Below are 21,583 nucleotides of genomic sequence, written 5' to 3'. Positions count from 1 at the left end.
GTTATACATTTGGAAAAGAGCCCCGTTGATGTCAACAGCGCCTTTCTGAAAAGTTGAAAGGTTTTCAACTTGAGCTCTGAAAACAGCCACACAAAAAAGGGCAGAATACTCAGAAAAAGAACTTGAGGCTGCACTTTACCGCCAGGTGGCCACTTTCTGCTGCGGATTGTCTCCTCATGGAAAACCTACACAGGGCCTAAAAGTCCAATTCTTGCTCTGTTTTTAGCTTTAGTCTCCACCGGCTCCAGGCAATTTAGCAGTGAAATAATCCATATTGCTTTGTTAATTAGTTTGTGCTCAACTTCCCATGTAAATGAAAATATTACATTCATATCCTTTAAGGTTAAATAAACTCATCACACCATGCTACAAGGGGACAGTGTGCAAACCTGCAACTTTAATAATGTTGTACAGTACGATTTCAACAGCAGTCTTTACAATGCACCCAACCCCATTTCCCCAATAAATATAATTTCATTTATTCTAAGCTATTCTTGATATTGTCTTCAAAAGTTTAACATTTATTGTTGGACAGTAAAGTCATTACAAAGGTTTATTTTTATTTTTATATTTTTAATAAACAGGGGGTTTCATTATCTTTGAGGGTCATCAATTTACAGCCACTGTAAAGGATCAATCCGGCATTAAATCACATTGAATTGTAACAATCTTTGGTAAGTTTAACAATTCAATGTCACTAAACTCATAAGCAAAGAGTGATCGTATCTAACAGGGTACTTGTATATTTTTTGTCATTATACTAGATTAATTCACAATCACCAAAGACTTGTTTCCAAATTAAATTCAAGGAATTAGTCCATATGCTTTTCGGAAATTTGAGTAAATATGCAGCATCAAAATGCACACCCCATAACCTGACACAACGAAATCAGCACAGTAATGAAGGCACTTCATTCTGTAAGAGAAGATAAATCACAGTTGTTTGAACAAAAGGTCGGACGAGAAACGACAGCCTGCATAGCACAGCTCAACACAAAAAAACAAACAAAAAGTCACTTGTTCTCAAAAAAAGAAGAAATGTTTCCTTCTGTCTATTTGATTATTTTTGGTAACTAAAATATTACTTGATAGAATAGTAAAACCTCCTCTCTCTAATAGAAAAATTACTTTATGTTTGTCTTGCTCTTAGAAACATATAGTATGTACATACAGTAATATAATCTTTTGTCAGTAGGAGTCCTGTACAAAGGGTCCAAGAGAGATTAGTTGCTGTCTCTAGATGTCATTACGACCAGAACAATTGCCTGAAGTCCTCAGATTGAGGCCACACTGGGGCTCCCAGGAGCCAGGCAGTAGGGCCCGTGGCAGCGAGGTGAGGCCTCTGTACAGCACGGACGGGCGACTTTGCAGTAAAGACCAGCCAAGCTGCTGTCTGCTACCTGTTCCTCAGGCTCTGTAAAAGGCTGTAAACGTCGTCCTCCTTACTGAGACCCTCGAACATGGGTATCAGATCCAGCAGCTCTGTGTCCGTCAAGTCGTCAAACCAGGACTGCACTGGGACCTGGTGGGGGAAGAAGAAGAAGAACAGCCAGATAGAGATATTTTAATCCAGAGAGAGAACACAGCCGAAAGTCGATGCTAAAGTGTTGCGTAATAGGTGAGGAGATGCTGTGAGATTTGTGCAAATAATTAATGTTGGAAATACATCAAAGGCATGAAGAGTGGCAGCAACTCCACTGAGAAACTTTTGCAGAAGAGAAACATGTCATAATATTGGGAACACTGCCTCCAGCTCAACGCTGCTTTTAAGTTAACAGTTCAGATTCAAACAAAAATCTTTCTAGATGATATAATGACTGTATCATAAACTTTAACAATAACTTCTTTCTTGTCAACTTTGCCTCAGTTTTGGTCGGGGTTGTATGCGATCTAAAAATCCCATGTTAACATGGAAAGACTCATGGTAGCATTCTTTTATTTGCAGATCTCTTTGAGGGCCATTTTTTCTTGCATACAAATTTACAAAGATCAGAAGAGGTCAGTGCTCCATGATGAAAGCTGAAGTCAATTTCAGAACGGCCGCCATCAATCAGACGGTTGACTTACAGCATTTTCAGGGTGGAAGATGTAGGAGGCAGGTGAGTTGTCTATGATGATGACTTTACTGAGCTCTCGGCCCAGCCGGCTGAGGTCTTTGACGTAGTTTCCTCTGTGGAAAACACAGGATTCCCTGAAGAGCCGGGCGCGGAACACCCCCCACTGGTCCAGCAGGTCTGCCACAGGGTCAGCATACTGTACAAAAACAAATGAAAAGTGTTCCAAGCAAGGTTGGTATGGCTGTGGTGTCTTAAGAGTTCAGACGCAGAACAAACCTTGGCTAAGCTTGCTGTGAAGAGGACGCATTCAAAGAGCTCCCCCATCTTCTGGAGGAACTCGTCTACGTGGGGCCTCTTCAGCACATACACCTGAAACGAAGACACAAAGACACACCTTTAAGCCGAGTTTCAAAAGCTATCATTTTCTAAGTATCAGTCTAAATGTCAACAGCTGTCTGAAGCCTGTCATTAATTGACAGGATTTGACCACTGCTAATTAAGCTAACCAAGTTGACTTCAAAGCAGTTTCGCCGTGACATCACACTCAAGGTGGAAAGTTAAAATGCTGCGATAATGTAACACTTTGGTGTTCCAGTTTACAAGTTTCATAAAAATAGAAAACCTTAAACACCGCAACCATTGAAAGGTTTCCCAACTGATCAGCATGAAAAGCAGTTGATGGTAAAAACCTTGCGGGACACAGGGCCATATTTCAAGGTAAAATAAGATATTTGCTTATAAAGGGTGGCAGACAGTCTTGAGGTTAGATTTCCTTTTCCATGTACAGAAGCTACAGTGCTTGACGTGGATTGACTGGACTGGACTCTACCCACTCTCACATCCCTCTCAACAATAAAGGAAAAAAAAACACAAAATAACCTTAAAAAACTAAAACATATTTAACAACTATTAACATTCACAATCCACAATTTCCTGGCTAAGGTTACTTTGAGCTAGAACCTTACAGCTATGATGTGGTTAATTAACACATAACAGCAGTGGGTTGAATTATGCCCTAATCAACTGTCTATTCTCTAATCAGTAAATAATGAAGCAGTGAAATGAAAATGATTTGTCAGATGTCTTACTCTGGAGAAACCTTGAGCATATCATGACATCATTCATTTGATAGCCCTTGAGAGTCCCACCTTCAGTGTGACTCGGGAGTGACGAATACCAAGTCTGTTTGTTGTAACTTCTTATTGTGTTGTTATGACGACTAAACATGTGCAGCATACTCTCAGAATGACCCTGAATATTCTGAAAACCTGTATTAATAGTTCAAGCTAATAAGGGACTGTGAAACTAAGTAGACATGAAAAGGTCTGACAGTTTTAGGTTACTTTTGTGAACATATGCCATTCTGCTCGTCTTCGTCCTCTTCAGCAGGACTCTGCATGGGTCAGTTGCTGCCCCCAAGAGCAAGTAATCAAGCATAGGCCAAGACAGATACAGAAAGCCTATCCTGGATTACTTGAACCTGGTCACAGCTATAGTACAGCTGATGCTGCTTCAATCAGGACACAGACAAAATCAACCTTCAAGATCAAAATACAACAAAATGTAAGCACAACATCTCTAGTCAGCGAACAGAACAGTTCGACTTATTAGTTTCTGTAGGATTGTATGAGCTGTTGACGCAGCTGAAGCACAACAGAGAGAGAGAGAAAAAAGAGACCCAGCTTCTAAGGGAAAGACTACAAATTAACATATGATGTTTAATTTAAGCCTTTTTTTTCCCAGGAAGTTTTCCATCTCATTGTAGCTGTACCTGATGAACAGTCCCATCAATCTCCACTGGAACGATGAAATCTGCATTGCTGATAGGCTGCAGGAATACAAGAAGCAGAGAAAGAATTAAAAGAATAAACTCAAATGAGGAAAGGGTGCAGCTAAAACACATACCAACACAAAAATGAACAAGGGAAAACTGTCCCCAGGCATAGTAGAATGTATTTAAGCATAATGTGAATCCCTCTGCTCCAGTGTTCTGTATCTCAGTGTTAAGTAAGATTCAGAGGGGAGACTCCAGGGAAAAAGCGGGGAGTTGAACAAGGTGACTGACGTTGAACATGATCAGGAGGAGCGCCCCCGTTTTCTCAGCGCAACTTGTGTCATCTTCAGAAGCTAGGAAGAGGAGTGGTGCTGGAGGTAGAGGGAGATAGATGCCAGAGGGTTGTGGGTGGAAGACAAGGATAAAAGGATTAGGTGGGAGGCATCGCAGTGTCATTTCGGAAAGGGGGAGAAGAAAAAAAATAGGTGACAGATAGAAAAGTGCTTATGTGAGTTAAAGGAAGCACAAAGAAAGGTGTTCTATAATAGCTCGTCTGGATAGTTTGTTTTAGAGAGAATAGAGCATGTTTTACACTGCTCTGGCATCTGTGTTGAGCTGCTGGGGCCCAGTACACTGACTTTTCTCAAAGCACTTGAAGGAGAGCCAAAAGAAATGTAATGGTCAAAAATGTCAATCTTGCACTAGCTAGACGTTAGGGAGCCAAGTCAACCTTTGAAAACCACAACAACTTTTTCCTTTAATAGATTTTTCAAACACAGCTGTAACTTATTCTAAAACGATAAACAGCTTTAGCAATAGGTAAACCTCAACTTTAGCGGTTGGCTACTGGTGCACCTTTTTTTCCTTTTACAACTAAATTTATGTTTCATTTATTTACATTATTATTTATTTATATAGTAGCTTGGATTTATCTATTTTGCCCTTTACAATTAACCGGTTCATAAAAGTCCATCAGCTTTAGTGTTGAGTGCACTTAAGTTATTGTAGATGCTAAAGCCTTACACTGTATAGCTAGCTACTTGAAAAATTGAGGGTGTACTTCAACATCTAACCCGTTGTCTCAGAAATGAGTCATTGTGAAACTCAAAATTACACAGGCTAATAGGTTATTATATAAAATGTTGTGAAAGGTACAGTCATTGTTTGCAGTACTGCTGATGTAAATTCATTCTTGAAAATATATTCATGTTATAAATAGGGCTGCCAAGCCTAGTGTCTCACTGTAGTCACAGTTATCGGAAGAGAACAACAATGCTGCATCTTTGGAAGGCTTAGTTCACATTAAAAAGCTCCGAGACATCTCAGTTGACAAGTCAAAAGTAATATCCACCTTGTCAGATCAAACATATTTCTTTATTATCTTTCCTTTCAGCTGTTTTCATTTTGTTAACAATCCAAAACAAGTTTCTTTATTCTTGGATAAGTTAATGTGGTTGCCGTCTTTCTACCAGAAGGTCTTTACTTTATTTCAAAATAAAAGCAGGGTATCATTTGAACAGAAAATCAAGAACTTACTGCTTAAGACTATACAAAGATTCACAATAAAAGCCTAACAATTTCTATTCTTGAAGACATTTTTAGGTTCTTTGTTCAGACATTTGGTTTAAGGGTAGATTGCTCTTTACCTTTCAACCAAAAAAAACGTCTACAGTATAAGAAGACATGATGAATGTTTTTGAGCAATTTTTATTCTAAAATGTAAAACAATGGAAATTCAAACATGGGACTACATGTGCCATTAAAATGTTTTCATCATGTGACAGCCCTAGTGTCTTTAACCTAATGCTTACAGTAAATTATAAATGTGAATTTAAAGTAGAGTATAATCAATTTCTTAGGGCAGACTTGTCAGTGTTTCCCAAACATCTTCATTCCCACTTGCACAAAAACACTTTCCCATGATTGAGTGGATTTAATGCTATTTGTCTTCCTTCCTACAGCAGCAGTAAGTTTCAGTTCCATCCAACAGAGGGGGTGTTTGCAGCAGGAATATTCGACACAACACTTTGACCTTCTACTTGTCACTTGTGTAATCTGTCAAGTATGACCATTATGGTGTTGACGGCACAACAATAGACCTTCTGTACTACAGATGCTTAGTTTCTGTGTTTGATAAAGAATGTGTCAGTGCACAATCAAAGACAGATGTGCAAACCTCCAAGAATCAGGGTTTATTACATACTCGGCTCTGGTAAATGTTTACACCCAGAAACTTGAGGCGCTTTTAGATCATTTATATTTAAAAATGGTGCCAGTAATAAGCCAAACCAGTGACAGGCAGGCAAGAGAGAACAAACAGGCAGCATTTGACTCAACTTTTAAAAAGAGAAGAGAAAGAGGAGAAAGGCACAGATTGGAAGGGGAAGAGACGCAGAGACAGACTTGGCATCTGTCTATTGCTTTCCGGCTGAATCACTGAAATCATCATTTGAAAAGTGAACACACAACAGCTGCTCATGGTGCAGCTATGTTATGGATCCGAAGCAGTGAGCGATATCAAACTGAGGAGAGGGAGAGAGAAATGTATGTGAGAGAGAAATGACAGAGGGGTGATATGATCTGAGGTAGATTAAATTGATGATAGAGCTCAGGTTGTCTTCCATTGTCACCATCATATTCACATTTATTGTAACACAAACATTTTAATATACAATTTCAGCAGTTTTGTCCACACAAAGTCTGTCTAAAATGACCTGCAGACGAGCTAAGTCTCCCCAAATATATTCCTTGATTGTGTCCTAACACTGACCACACGTGTATAAAAAGCTTCAACAGCTTCTTTAAGACCATACGAGGACCAACTTATTTAAAGATGTCTAAGGCTTAAACAGTTGTCATTGTTGGATAAATATACAGATTATTTTCTTACTTGATTGACAAAATTTGGTAAAAAAAACATGCAAGTTTGAACCGTCATGGTGTCTTATGTTGTTTACCAATTATCCAAAAAAAGGTATTCAGTTTCCTATCAAAGACAAAAACCAGTAAATATTTTCATTGAAATGGATACCAGTACATTTTCTGTACATTCACTTAACGTATAATGTGGGTACCATATCATTTTAATTATATGACCCTTATTTAGTCCATAATGTTTTACTATATAACTTTCAGGTAAGGTAAATTCCAACATAACCAATTTATGTTCAAATTTAAGGCTATGCTTCTGATATGGCCTGATGTTGTGGCCTTTGCCGGTGCTTTAAAATGGTTCTTTGTTTTGGTTGGACTTACGACAAGTTCTGTTCTGTATCTTCAAAATGACTATTTGAATATAGTAATTTTGAATATATGAAATTTTATGATGGATATTTACAAAATGCGTTTGTCAGCCAGGCCCAAAATTGTGCAAAAAAACAAATCATTAAATTGAATTAAAATCTTTTTGTTCCCAATCTGGTGTATCTAGCTCATATTTATTGCCATTCAAGTGTTGTCGTCTTTTTCTCCCTTTAACATTGGTTTTGAGAAATGTTGGATAAATAATCTTTCCATTTCTTGTATTATTGTTTATATAAATAGCTTTTTAATTAAATTATATTGCTATAAAAAACACTGACAACTTGCTCCCCCCCACCCCCCATCATCTGTATGATACAGGATTGTACATATAGTGTGAGACTTATTATGTAATGTTTGTTTTTTCAGCATTGGTCCATCTGTGCTCCACATATAATGTCCCCATGCCACTTCTTGTGTTTTTTCTGCACTAATTGTCTAATTCATATGGTTAAGTTCGTATTTAAAAACTAAAATCCTCCATCCTTTGATCCACAATGACCTCTTTTTATAAAAAAAGAAAGAAAAAAACACTAAGAAGATTTCCTGCCAAGGTCTGAACAGAACTGAAAATGCTTTTTCAGTACGTCTGTTTCCCTCTCTTCCTCTCCCAACTGATTTTTATTTATTGCAATGCCTGAAGCCGTTTCATACCTCATACTGATCTCTGAAATGAATGCATTCTGATGGACTGTGCAACTATGTTTCATCAAAAGGGGGAAAAAATGAGTTCCTTTGAGGGGTTTCTGTTGATTTGTCAGGGGAGAAAATAAAAAGTTCCAAACTTTTAAAGCAGATCTATGTTTTCTGAGAAATCCAGTCCTCAGTCTTTCAAGGAAACCGTACAATGTACTGGACACACCCTTGTATAAGTGTGTGTGGCTCTGTACTGCTGACAGTGATGAGTGGGTCCACTACAGTGTGTGTGTGTGTGTGTGTGTGTGTGTGTGTGTGTGTGTGTGTGCATTTTTCTCCTTCAACGCAGTGTAAGAATTGTATTTCTCATCATACAAAAATGAACTCAGTGTTTTTTTTCAGTCCATTCAATTCTGAGTAAAACTAGAGCAACACATGAAAAGAATCTTTAGCTTTTCCCTGTAGCTATTTTGACTTGCACTTCTCTCAGACTTTCACCACTTACACTGAGGACAATAGGTACACAGATACAGTCCACACAGGTGTAATAAGATCAGCTGGGGCCCAGGCAGAGCATGCTGAAATGGGTCACTAGGTGTGCCAGGTATGTCAGCAGTAGGATGGTGGGAAACAGCTTTGTAGTATTTACTGGACAATTGTAACTGAGATTTTTCCATCTTAAAAAATAACTTCTCATTTTGGTCTCATAGCTTTCAGTCATTAAATATATTTAAAAGGCATCATTTTTTTTAGAGTCTGATGGTTAAGAGAGAATGTTTGGTGCAGTTTGGATGGCTTAAATTGCCTAAGGTAAAATGTTGTATTCTTGAAATATCTCTGACCTGTAATAACCCTCCATAGTGTACAAACAAAGCAGTGTTGTCATAAAAACAAGCTACCAAACAGGATTTTACACAAGAAAATCTAATACACTTAAAGCTTTAGCTAGCTAGCATCTCTTTTGAGGACAGTGCTGTTTCTCTGTCTTCCCAACACGTCACTTCAGCATATCGGAACAAATATTGAAAGGACTAATGTTGTGTTTGGTACTGACAATTACAGTATGTACTTATTTATTACCAAAACGTTTACTCCAGGTGGACTAAAAGTAATCACACCAGTGTTAGATTGCAGCAACTTTGTGTCTATTGCTCTTGAATCATTTTGTTGAAATACCAGAGGTGGAAAAAAATCAACATTTTTAAAAAAATGTTTTAGCTCTTTAACTCAGTAGAATGCAAAACAAAGAAGTGGAGTAAATAATTCAGTATGTAGGCTAATATCTCATAAATAGACATGAAAATGTTGGTGTGAGATTTAACTGGCTTAAAAGATCTTTTCAGTGTAAAACCTTAAACATACTGCAAGGGGCTGACACATGGAAATAATCATTTTGTCTGTTTCTGTAGGTGGACTCCCACAGTGGGGGTTGGTGGTGAAAGGTTTAAACCTGTTAGCTCGTTACAATCTGACATCTTGGAGCTGCAGCTTTCTTTTTAAAGCGATATGATTCCTGCCAAACAACTGAAATGGTCAAATACAAATCCCTGAATTGCTGATGAAATCAACGATTTACAAAGCTAATGGTAGCCATGCCAGCAACTTGCTTTATGACATTTACAGCACATCTTCATTTTGCTCTCTCATATTGTAACTGATGTATTAGAGCAACATCCTCCTCACAGATATTCTTTCCTGTCATAATGTGTTCCAGCGCTGCAGACAAAGCTCAGTGATATTCATTCTCATGCTATTTGTCACTCTGCCATAGTACATACTGTATGTTCACGGCCAGTAAAGCATTTCAAGGGTTTATTTTGGTATAATCCTATTATCCCTCTAAGTAAATGGAAAAACAGCAAAAAGCAACTGAAACAGTGGGGAAAAAAAGACACAACATCAATGTCTATACATTACAGTGTGAACTTCAATGTTCATGCGTGTGCTGCAGAGAGAGAAGAACTACCTTGAAAGAGCTGTGTACGAGGGTTTCGTCCAGGTCGATCACCACACAGTTCTTGCCGTAGTCTTCTATACTGACCTCTTGCAGGAGGAACTTGGCTGGAGGCTGCAGAGACAAACCACGCCGTTTATAATATTATACAGATGTTCAATACACGCAGGTTGGTAGCAAAACGCAAACACACTCCCACTAAGGGGTATGACGAGTGCTTAAGTAAGATTGGTGGAGGTGATCACTCTGGGTGACACAGCAGAGGGACACTTCACTGCATCACTGACATTAAGAAGGATGTCACTTAGCTTCTGTTGAAGGTTGACCTGGGGCTGAGTAATCAAGGAAAGGATTGTGAAGGATTCCTAATTGCTCTGTTATTAACACGATATTTGAGCATCTGTGCAACTGATATTTTTAACTGTCTTGTCGTGGTTATATTTGTGGTTTGACTACAGGAGTCCCTGCTGATATTTCCTGTATGACCTCATGTTGCTCTGCAACTGTGTTGCCTTTGGGGTCAGTGGGAAAAAAGGGAAATGCTTATGTCCTTTCAAAGGAGGCCTAGGGTTACAGACAGGCACAGGGCAGATGGTGCACTGTAGGGGACTCACACATGAACGCGCACTCCTGTATGTGTGCTTTAGTGCGTTTGGTCCCCTTTCTTTGCATGCTGATGCATTTCCTGTGAGCAAGGACACTTAATGACATCACGTCAGGCCGTGATGAATGTGATTTACACTTGCAGGTTGAGCAAAGAAAGACGGACTGACAAGGACCTTGACCTTTTCTCCAGGAAGCTGCACTAAGATTACCACAGCCAAGGGGTGCTATTGTAAACTGATTTAGCTCAACTCATGTTCATTTTTATCCTTGATGAGTGGGAAGCTGACGTATATGAACACAGACGCTTTAAAACCATCTGTGGAAGTAAATGTGATGACATTACTTCTAATGGCCATAAAATATCAAACTAATACACATGACAGCCTCTATTCTTCCGACGATGTGTCAGAATCCAGCTCATCAATGAGGAAGCAACATTGCTGTATATAAAATAAAATTAACAAGGTAAGCCTTAAGTTTGCATTTCATGTTTTACTTTGTTTTTGATGCTCAAAATGATCATGAGTAGGACAAATTCAAGTTCAATATAAACTTATTCACAAGTATTCAAGTATTTATTAAACAAATCTTTAACCCATTATCCTGAATAATCTCTTTGTTGGACTGCTAAGTTACGGATGCATTTTTGCAATGTTACATGAATGTATCCTCGAGCCAACTGGTCGCAGCAAATGTCCAATTCATTTTATGCATCACTGCCCGTAGGTCATTATACAGCTGATGTAGAGCAACGCAAAGCAGACTCGTGATAAACTTAATAACATTTTAAGTTTAAATTATACACATTATGTTTAGTTCTGTTTTAAGTTTATTATTGATCACAAAGTTGACCATTTCGCAACAGTAAATATACAAAACACCTCCAACCATGTGGACTTTTTTGAGCACTGAATTTGGGAAGATTTAAAAAAAAAGAAAAAAAAAAGAAAAAAAACAGGATTTAACATGACAAAAAAATGATTTTACATTTTTATTGATATCATACTTTGATTTCTTTTTTCTGTTGGGTGAAACATTTTCTAGTTTCCTTTAAATGTAAAATGAACAGTTTTCTCGTAAAGTTTTGACACTTTGTGGTATCTAACATAGTAAATGAACACAAGCGTCTACTTATAACTGCCAAGCAATGGCGTGGTTGTTATTTGCGTACCTGCCTGTTGTCATGTATTTGCTGTGGAGCTCTCTCGGTGGTCTACTTTCTGATGATGCGTCTCACACTTCCTAACAATAAAGAGTGACGCACATGAATCCTGTCCCAGCCAGCTTGAGTTATTTAAGCCGCCTCTCTGAGTCCTCACACAGGAATGAAAGAAAAAAAAGGCAGACCTCCTCGCGATATGCACTTCCAGCCTTTGAAGGGAGGTGCGGGGTGGTGTAGTTTAAAGCTTGGCTGCCATGTGGGATGCTGTGAGTGTGAATATTCTAAATTACAGTAAACCACAGGCACCAGATAGATTCCAGAAAAGCCAAATGAATAGGAGTGTCAGCACAAACATACATGACATACAAGTAAATAATACGAGGTTTCTACTAGCAATAGTTATGACCACTGAGTGCATATTCATTATGAACTCCTCCTTGATAAGGATACTAATTTAAAATCAAGTTTTTGAAAGTAGTTTAATCCATTTGGAGATCCAAGCAGCGGCTGTAAGTTCTGTTGAAAATTAAATAAATTTTTTCTAAAAGGAAAATTCACCTCCTGTTCTGCACCAGTCAAACACGTGATGAAAGGACATGAAATCAAAGCAATAAATGAATCAAATGTAAATGAACAAGTTGTCAAAACATCTTTTTACAGATTGAGAGAGTGCAAGGTAAGAGGGATGAAGCAAAACAGTGACAGTCTTGTGATTTTCAGTGCCAAATTACAACTGAGGGAGAAAAAAAAACAAAAAAAACAATCACCTTTGTGTCAACATCCACATGCAGCAAGAATGATGAAGCACAGCAAGCAGAGGGAAGGAGGTTACTGTGATGGAGCGCCAGGATGGAGAAAAATGGATGAGAATAATAATACATACACTAGGGATGGGGATGACCTGGACCTGGTCACACTGGAGAAAACAAACAGAGAGAAAAAGAGAGAAAGTGTGTGAGAGACATGGGGTGGAGAAACAGACAAAAAAAGAGAAGCAGAAAAGTAAAAAACAAACAAAACAAAAAAAACAGAAACATCCTTGAAAGGACGAAAATGACAACATCAATACTATAATCAAGAAATACACAGAGAGACAACAGGAAGAGAAGGACAGAGATGGGGACATACTGTGAAAGAAAGTGAGAATAACTTGCACAAAAACAAACAGAGCTGCCATAGAAACAAATATGGCTGCCCAGAAATCCAGCAACAGTACACTGCAGGGAGGGACTGTGGCATGGACCCAGCTAAAAAAAAAAAAAATCTGCCTTGCACTATAGCGAGCCTTTTTATAGCAAGATTCACAAGGTTTGCTCTTAATAAGTTTGACTTATTTGTTAAAAAGGGGGCTCCGAAATAGGTCAGCACTGACCTTGTGTAAGGTGTGTGCAAAGGGCCACACATTCCTCCCATGGATGAGACATTTACAGGTAAACAGTGGTATAAATGTGACAGGGTTTCGCTCCATTTTTAGCCCTGAGTACCTGCCTTGGCAGCAGAAAGCCCTGTTTGTGGAGGAGCTCTGGCTTTGGCGCCTTTTACACGGCCAGAACATTCGCTTCACACATCCCCACTACACTGGCTGGAGTGTGTGTGTGTGTGTGTGTGTGTGTGTGTGTGTGTGTGTGTGTGTGTGTGTGTGTGTGTCCGAATTGAGGAGGAGGAGGCGTGGGTCTTAGGCAATCCATCACAGCGGTCACACACAAGGCCCACTTTATTGGGATTAAAGAAGTGAGCAGTATGTGAGCGTACATGTGCTGCCACTGGTGTATGTGAGCTTATACAGAAAGAGCAAGTGTGTTTGTGTGTGTGTGTGTGTGTGTGTGTGTGTGTGTGTGTGTGTGTGTGTGTGTGTGTGTGTGTGAGTGAGAGAGAGAGAGAGAGAGCTTTCTGGGGTTCTGTGTGTTATTCTGTGTGTAGTCAGATATCGAAGAATGCAAGATGGGAAGCGAGCCCATATTTTCAAGCAGAGGATGGTAAACAACCTCTGGGTTCAATGGGTTTGAAGCAGCTGGAAAAATGTGTGGAGGGAGCTCAGTGAGGCTCTCTACAGGGGGAAGGCAAACTCCTCAACAAGCCCTCCGTAACTAAACTAAACAAATGTTACACATTACTGGACCACTCCTGGCAAACTAGGATTTCTATTATAAGTCAACAAATCCCCCTTCAGGGTTTTTGTTTTCGGTCATGAAGGATGCAAATGGTGTGTAATTTGGACTCTGGCCAAGCATGATTTAAGAGGCTCACCTTGGGAGGGCTGCCATTCTCCTCTGGCGGAGGAGGTAAAGAAAGTGTCTTGTTGTTGGCAGGCGGGGCCTCCACGTGGTAGTCATTGTAGTTTCGGAAGCAGCAGAAGAAGGGGCTGAAGATGCTGCGGCTCCGGTGCTTCTTTAGGCTGCTGTTGGATTGGGAAACTGGAAGATAGAATGAAAAAGACAATGAGCAAGCTAATAGCCTACTGTCTAGTGATGTGTTACCAAGTGGTAAATGTAGATGTTATAAAAAAGCACAATATTACAAATAAAAGTCCCTTATTTAGAATTTTTCAACATGAAGTAGCTTATAAGAATTTGAGACATAAATTTAATGTAGCTAGCCCGATTATGTTCAGAAAAGTTTAGCTAATAACACGATGTGAAATAAGGAAAAAGGCGTAATATCTACTTTTTTCTACAACATAAAGAAGCTAAGAAGTGTTAGTTTGTGAAGTTTGTGGACTGCTTAAATTTTTTTGTTAGTTTTATGTTTAACAGGGACCAATCAGCTTTGGGTTAACGAGCTAGCTTAGCTAAATGCCACATGGCTGTAGCTTCCGTTATAAAGATGTGAAGCAGTGTTGCTTTTTCCTCTAACTCAGTAACAACAGCTTCCTCTTGCTACTCAGATCAAAAAAACAACAAAAGGGTCCCTAATATTACACTATATGCTTTAATTTTTGTGCTGTTTAATGAACTACAAACCCTTGAATGTCTGGAGACTATTTTTGATATTGGGTGTAGAAAATAATAATTATTTAGTCTAATAGTAACTATTTTTATGAATTTAATATTTCTATTTATTTTTAGTAGAATAAGATAACATATTTCCCTTTTAAATTTAAATAAGGAAAATCTAAACACCTGAGCTTATAGTATGTACTGTTAGGTTATTTGCTTCTCATCCCTACCCCCCACCACACCCCAACATTAAAGACATTTCTTGTAACCAAAAATGTCTCCTCATCTTGTTCCAAGTGCTTTTTCAGTGCCATTTCACAGTCATGTCCCCTCTTTAAAGAAGTTAATGTGTTTATAAAGCCTTGAGTTAATGAAAAACATCTCCTTAAATCAAATCCCTGAGGCCATGCTCACAGTTGCCGAGACTGTGTCACATGCATCGTCACATCATGGTGACAGAGGGTCTCAGATGTATGTTGTAGAAAACACGACAGTGAGACATCGGTTCATGCAATAGGGTGCAGAGGGACAAAAATAGCCATCATTTGCGTAACCTCGGAAAGGAAGTGGAGTTCATTAACATTGAGAAATAAGGAAAGAGAAAGATGAGACCTCTTTGTATCAAGAATGTAGAAGATTAAGTTTTACATTCAAAGACCCTGAAGACTTCAGTAACAGCATAGCAGTGAAGAGGTTTCTATTATATGACTTTTCTTGACAATGATGAAACCTTGATTCACATTGTCGGCAGGGAAGTCGATCAGCGGCTGTGTGCTGCAGAGCTCGGGGGAGAAATCAACATACACATATAGGTCCCTGGTTACATCATTCCTCCTTCACTGTCTCTGAAGCCAATGGCCTACTTTCAGACTGACAGAGGAGAAACAAGCAGGCACACAAGGTCTGTATACCTGTAATAAATTGTCTGCCACAGATTAGGATTTTTTTTTACATTTGGTGTCATTGAGAGTGATGGGATATTAATAGAAACGGTTTGGCAACTCCAGCACAAAGGCTTAAAATCTGACAGCACAGTTCTCCAAAGAGGTTCCTGAAGTTGATTTTCTTCCAGTTTAATTGCCTTAAAGGTTTTTTTTGTCAGATTTGGAAATCCCAAATCTGTTCAGGACTTTGAAGTGTCCACGAAACTGACTTTAGCTGGAGTCGTCATTTTCGTGCCTCGAAGGGGCCGTCACACAGTGTCCCTGTTTGCCGCCGTCTTGTTAACGTGCTCATACAGCCGTGTGACATCGGCAGCCCAGTTAGCCATGCATACCGAGGCTGTTCACAGTCTGTTTGGGAGAGAGTTCAGATTGATGCCTGAAACTGTCCTCGGGTTGCTCCGACAGGATCTGACAGGCTGCGGGCAGTTCTTCTTCTTCGTTACTTATAGGGCCTCTTCCTCTTCCAGAAAGATGTGCCTGAGAAGCATCACCTCGGTAACCAATGGTTACTGCATGGGCATATGAAATACTTTGACGGAAACTTAAAAAAAAAAAAAGACATTCTTCCTTACAATTGTATTGTATTTTTGTGACTGTTGTTAAGACTCAGTACATTTAAAGTCAAAGATTTTTTTTGATGATCTAGTTTTTGTTATTGTGTTAATGTGTGTTAACAATAATAAAGTCATAAAGTCTTTCTAATACATCAGCCAGATACACTTTTCATATCCCAAAGGAAAGGTTGTTCTAATAAATGAAAAGCACCGCAAAATTATGCATTTACTATAACAAAGTGACAATCTTGCCATTAAAAGATTTCAACAGAAACAATGTCCATATTATCATCCTTGTAAAATGTATGGAAAGTTTTGGGCTATTGGGCACTAGCCTCCATACATGCCTGAAGTATGGAGGCCATGTATGGAGACTTTAGCCCTGTTTCCACCAAGTGGTCCGGGTCGGTTCGGTACAATACCCATTTATCATCGTTTCCGTCATCAAAGGTTGGGAATGGTTCCAAAATAAAACTGGTACCCTACAGTGCCAAGGGCCAATACAGCCCTAAAGGGTCCCTTTTATTTACTGTGTCCCGTTCTTCTTAATTGAACTTAAATTAACAGCGGGCTGTATTGGGCTGCTATGATGTTACACTATGTCTAGTCTATCTCCATCTGGCTTACAATCCTTTCATCAAATAAGGCTACGATTGACTGTGGAATCACAAGTCATATCAGAGTTTACCGTACCAAACTCACCTGTGGCTCTTTTCCTGCATGTCATTCCCCACTCTCTCTCTCTCTCTCTTTCTCTCCCTGATTTCTGACTCTATCTGCTGTCCTATTTCTAAATAAAAGGGATAAAAAGCCTGAAATGAAATCTTGAAAAAAAGAAGAAAGTGATGGGCTAAACATCTTCATTCTTTTTCATTGTTGCATGCATGTATTGTTAAACTGCATAAACTGTAAATTCTCAGCATTTTAAATGAAAGTTTATCAAGTAGTATAAGCAACAGTTTTATAAGTGAACTTCCAGAGGGTACCCGAGTCCTCCCTTGTTCTCCCTAAAGTTGGCATCAGACACTTTGATGTCATCCTTCACTCCTCCATTTTGAGAGCGACTACATTTTCCCGCCCTGGTCCTCTGCCCAGAAACGACAGCACCGAGAAAAGCAGGTGGGAGTAACAGAGGGAGAGAGAGCTTCCAAACAAACAGGAGAGAAGGGCGTAGGATGGGTGGGGAGAGTTACTGTGGCGAGACAGTCTATACTTGGGTCTGAATCATACTCCACCCCTCCTGCACCACCACCACCCTACACAAACACAGCTTCTCACACACACACACACACACACACACACACACACACACACACACACACACACACACACACACACACACACACACACACACACACACACACACACACACACACACACACACACACACACACACACACACACACACACACACACACACACACACACACACACACACACACACACCAGAATCCATGTTTAGGGAGAAGGCCATGTGCATAATGATCAGCATATTTTAAACATCAAACACTAAAACTTTGCTCTTTCAACGTCATTTCTCACAAATGTGAATTAAGTTAGCCTGCAGGACCTTCCTTCGTTAGCCGAGAGAGTAAAACTTTACGATTAAAGAGCAACCTTTCTCTTAGACAGAGAGAGATATAAAACAGGTATCATAAAGTAAAGTTAAAATCTAATTCATCACGATAGTTTTCAAAGATTCAGAGTTTGTGTTCATTGTCTCAGTAAGATATTTAATTGAACAATTTACATTTAGGGCGGGGATGACCTGTTTTGCAAATGTAGTGTTGTGCTTATGGATTTATTTTGAGTGAAGACAAATTTAATGACACACTATTTTCAGCCATATGTCATCGTGAAAATAAATAAAGGACCAACCTCAATACTGAATGGACTTAAAAATCTGATCTGTTAAAAATAAATATTTATGTTTCTGTCAAATCATCGATCTAACTTCAGTCCTAAAACACTGTGTGATTCTATTTATCAAAGTGTAGGTGAAGGGTGGTGCGTTTGAGTGGTTTTATACAACAAAAGATCTGTGGGGGGAGAGATGTTAGGCAGAACATGGCAGAAGACCTGCTGCTTCATCAGAGCACATACACATTATTATTACTCAGCCCTTGAGGTGAGCACTATGAAATCATCCCTTTCATTCAGTGCCCGAGCCACTGCTCCTACAGGTCAAAGGGTAGAGAGATATTGTCGAAAGAAAAGCGTCAATCAGAGCAAGCCTGGCCAGAGCTGTCTGTCACATGTTCAGTCAAAACCGCTAACAAGGCCGGAAGAGGCGGAAAATGCAGGAAATTCTCAGCATTCCTGACAGGAAGAGATAATCACCCTGTGACCCGCAGCCTGGAATAAAGCTTAGCTCCAAGAGGGAACGTGATCCCCGGCTTAGCTTGAGACGTTTTGAGGTGGCCTTCTTTACTGTAGCACATAAAGTATGTGAGCAGTCGGAACAACATGCCACATTTAAAGTGTGTTTAAGTTTAGCAACCGTTTCTTCCTTTATGAAGGAGGCTCAAGGGTTTAAGTCAGGACAGTCTACATTCTTGAGCCAAATGCATTATAGGAAGATGCTAAATTTGTATTTGTTTTTTACTTAAAGCAAAATATGATATATCTTATGAACAGTTTCCTCATTAAGAGGTTGATGAGATGAATAATGTACCATAAAGCTCTGTTTCCACACAGCAGTCTGGTACGGATCAGTACAGTTTGGTTCGGTTTGGTTCTATTAAGCCCCGTTTGTGTTTCCACAGCTATTTGGTAGACGGCGTGTAAGCCGGATGCCGATAGCTGCTACATAATAGCATCAAATGATAGCAGCTAACAGCTAACCGCTAACTACTACATTTCACAAAGGAGAAAAACGTGACACAAACAAAGCCAACAATGAAAGACATCCAGCAGTTCATCTACTCTGTCACTGACATGTGACTCTTTATTACAAAAACTCAATCAAACTTTGTTTCAGAGAAGGCTGTGTGCGGCGAGGAGAAATACAGACGTAAACAATCGGCTGTGTTTACAGTCTATGGTTTAAACACGGCGGAGTTTTGTTTGCTGACGTCACACGGGAAGTGACGATTCTTTCGACCAATCAGCCGACTGCAGTGTTTTGCGCCACCTTTTCGGGTCGGCTCGATATTCTTGGCACCCCAACGGAAGGGTCCCAAAAAGTAGGTCACACCGCCTAATGCATGCCGTACTGAGACAAACCGATCCGAACCACTCGGTGGAAACGGGGCAGTCCCCATAATCACACAGTCTTTAAATATGTTAGCCTGTGTTTTTACAGTGTCAAACTACAGCACACTAACAGTGTGACAATATCATAGTATTATAGTGTAAAATACTGTGTATTTCTTTCATTATCAGTTTATTCTGCATGGTTCTCAACACGTGAGATCTTCTCTACATGAGGCAACACAACTAAAGCAAGAACTCTCCATATAGCTAACTTGGTATGGTATAAGACACACTATATAACCTGGTCCCATAAAATCTGTTCCAATGTTTTGCCAGATTCTGTTTTATTTTTTGCCCAATTCTCTTTTTCCCCCCCAAAAGGACAGTGTGAATTTAGCTTGTACGCCATGCAGTGTATCTTCAGTGTTTGGAAAGAACACAGCTCTGTTTTACAGTCTGTGGGGATTTGTTACCAACAGACTAAAGAAGGCTGACGAATAACGGCACTGTCATGAAGTAACTGTAGATGGAGACAGGGTGAGAGTGTATAGGGATCGAACCAATGATGTGTTCCCGACCATATAAACGCGGCCCATACGGATCACAAACTTTGTTTCATTGCAATGAAAGTAAACAGGTGCACGTGATGGCTTGCAACCAAATCACACCAACATTCAGACGTAATCTGTGTTTAACAGTTGATTTCATTTTCATTGTCTAATTCTGTAACTCCGTCAGTGTTTTCCACATCGCAGAAATGACCGACTAACCAGCATGGCAGTTAGCCAACATTGATACTACACGACTTAGAGAAGTTATCTTATTGCTGCAGGGTAATATGTCATGACATCATGCTTGACTGATGAACACTAACCATGACCAAAAGGAATAATTAAAACTAATCATTAAAAGTTGATAAACTAAAATTATCCTTAAGATTATATTTGTCAGTCGTGCCTGTGAAAGGCTGCTAGCTTCAGCAGTTAGTTGACCAGCCAGCCAGGTAAAGTGTAAATTACCTGGGGGGCAAGAAGGTGAATGTGAGAACTATCCATGTGAAGGTGCGCTTTAAATAATTCAGATGGAAAACAAGCTGGTTTTAGATGGAGCTACCGGGTACTTAACATACACCAAAATAAACTGCCTGGAGTCAAAGGGATTATCATGTTATCTCTGCAATACAAAGCTACAGTTTGACTCCCCCCAAAAATCCTTCATGAAGAAACATTCACGGCACAGAGACAGCAACAGTCAAAAACGACATGCTGAAACCCTGCCGTAGCCTCAGGCAGTTGGTACGATTTCTTGTGCCTGCTCCCCTCACTGAGATTTTGAGTGTGGGGTGTTTGCATCAAAAGTGGGACCAGCTGTCTCAGGCTTATATAACACCATGTCAGATAAAATACTTATTCTGCCATGGCTAAAACACAGTAGCAGACTCACGCTTACACTGACAGGTAATCCACTGTTAGCCTGTAGACTTAAGATGTCATGTCTTGTTGACAACAGTCAGAGGTCATAGATCAGAGATTTAACTGAAGATGAAGTTGGTATCTGCCTGCTCCGAACACTAACAGCAACACACAAAAGCAAGGGGAAGTCCTTGTTCTGCGCATTGGACGGATCCCTGCAGTAACAAGAAATTAATCACTTTTTCTTCCATTTTTACAATAATCATCTTATCATTTATCTTGCAATACGCCAGTCACAAGGTCTCAGAGCTATGATTGATCTTTAATAAAGTTTCTGATTTGGTTCTAAAGTTAAAAGAAATAATATCACTGTAAAACAAAAAAACTGAAGCAACTAATCTCAAAATGAAGTTAGTTCGTAACGCGCAAATATCTGGCAGCTTTTGGACACATACTGTAGCGTCATTGGTCCAATATTCAAATCAATTGGATTGTATGGAATGACATTTTTTACAAACGTCCATGACCCCCTCAAGACAAACACTGATAACTTTGGGGATCCCTTGACAGTTCAATCCTGTGTTGTTGTTGTTTTGTTTGATCAAATATTTGACATTTAACCAATGACAACTCAACCAATGATCGGCCAACCGATATCGGCCAATATCATCAATATCAAGTGACAATAGATACGGGCTATTTTATCGCCGATATGTGCCGATGTTACTAGATTTATTCACCTGTCAAAAAGCATTGTTTTTGAGGTTCATAGTATTGCACTAGCGGTTCTCTTTCACCAGCACTATATGGATAACAACAAGCATCATCACTCTACAGAGTGCCCACATGCGTTGCACTTACATGCACAGCTACTCTCCAGTTGAGTGACTATCTTGCCTTCATTATACTGTATTTTTTTCCCCACAAGTGTTTGATAACTGCGTTTAAGGGACACAATGCATTTGTAGATCTACATCTATCTAAATCTTTTATCTCCACAGATCAAATTTAGATCTAAGAAAGATATCGGCCGCTATATCGGTATCGATTGGA

At 39.5% G+C, this 21,583-nt stretch overlaps 1 protein-coding gene across 2 annotated transcripts in view; it reads right to left on the bottom strand.

Moving 5' to 3' along the window:
- Positions 1-375: 375 nt before the first annotated feature.
- ctdspla (CTD (carboxy-terminal domain, RNA polymerase II, polypeptide A) small phosphatase-like a) overlaps positions 376-21,583 on the bottom strand; it is a 33,065-nt gene continuing 11,857 nt past the window's right edge. The window contains exons 2-8 of one of the 2 annotated variants that reach the window (XM_079361156.1): positions 13,737-13,903; positions 12,373-12,405; positions 9,734-9,835; positions 3,829-3,885; positions 2,334-2,426; positions 2,068-2,253; positions 376-1,522 (exon numbers count right to left, since the gene is read on the bottom strand). In XM_079361156.1, coding sequence (XP_079217282.1) covers positions 1,397-1,522; positions 2,068-2,253; positions 2,334-2,426; positions 3,829-3,885; positions 9,734-9,835; positions 12,373-12,405; positions 13,737-13,903 — 764 coding nt within the window. In that variant the 3' untranslated portion in view covers positions 376-1,396. The remainder of the gene's footprint in view (positions 1,523-2,067; positions 2,254-2,333; positions 2,427-3,828; positions 3,886-9,733; positions 9,836-12,372; positions 12,406-13,736; positions 13,904-21,583) is intronic. The other variant, XM_079361157.1, reaches the window with a different exon arrangement.

The sequence above is a fragment of the Symphodus melops genome, assembly GCF_947650265.1.
Source record: "Symphodus melops genome assembly, chromosome: 14".
NCBI lineage: Eukaryota > Metazoa > Chordata > Actinopteri > Labriformes > Labridae > Symphodus > Symphodus melops.
This window is presented reverse-complemented; position numbering and strand designations above follow the sequence as displayed.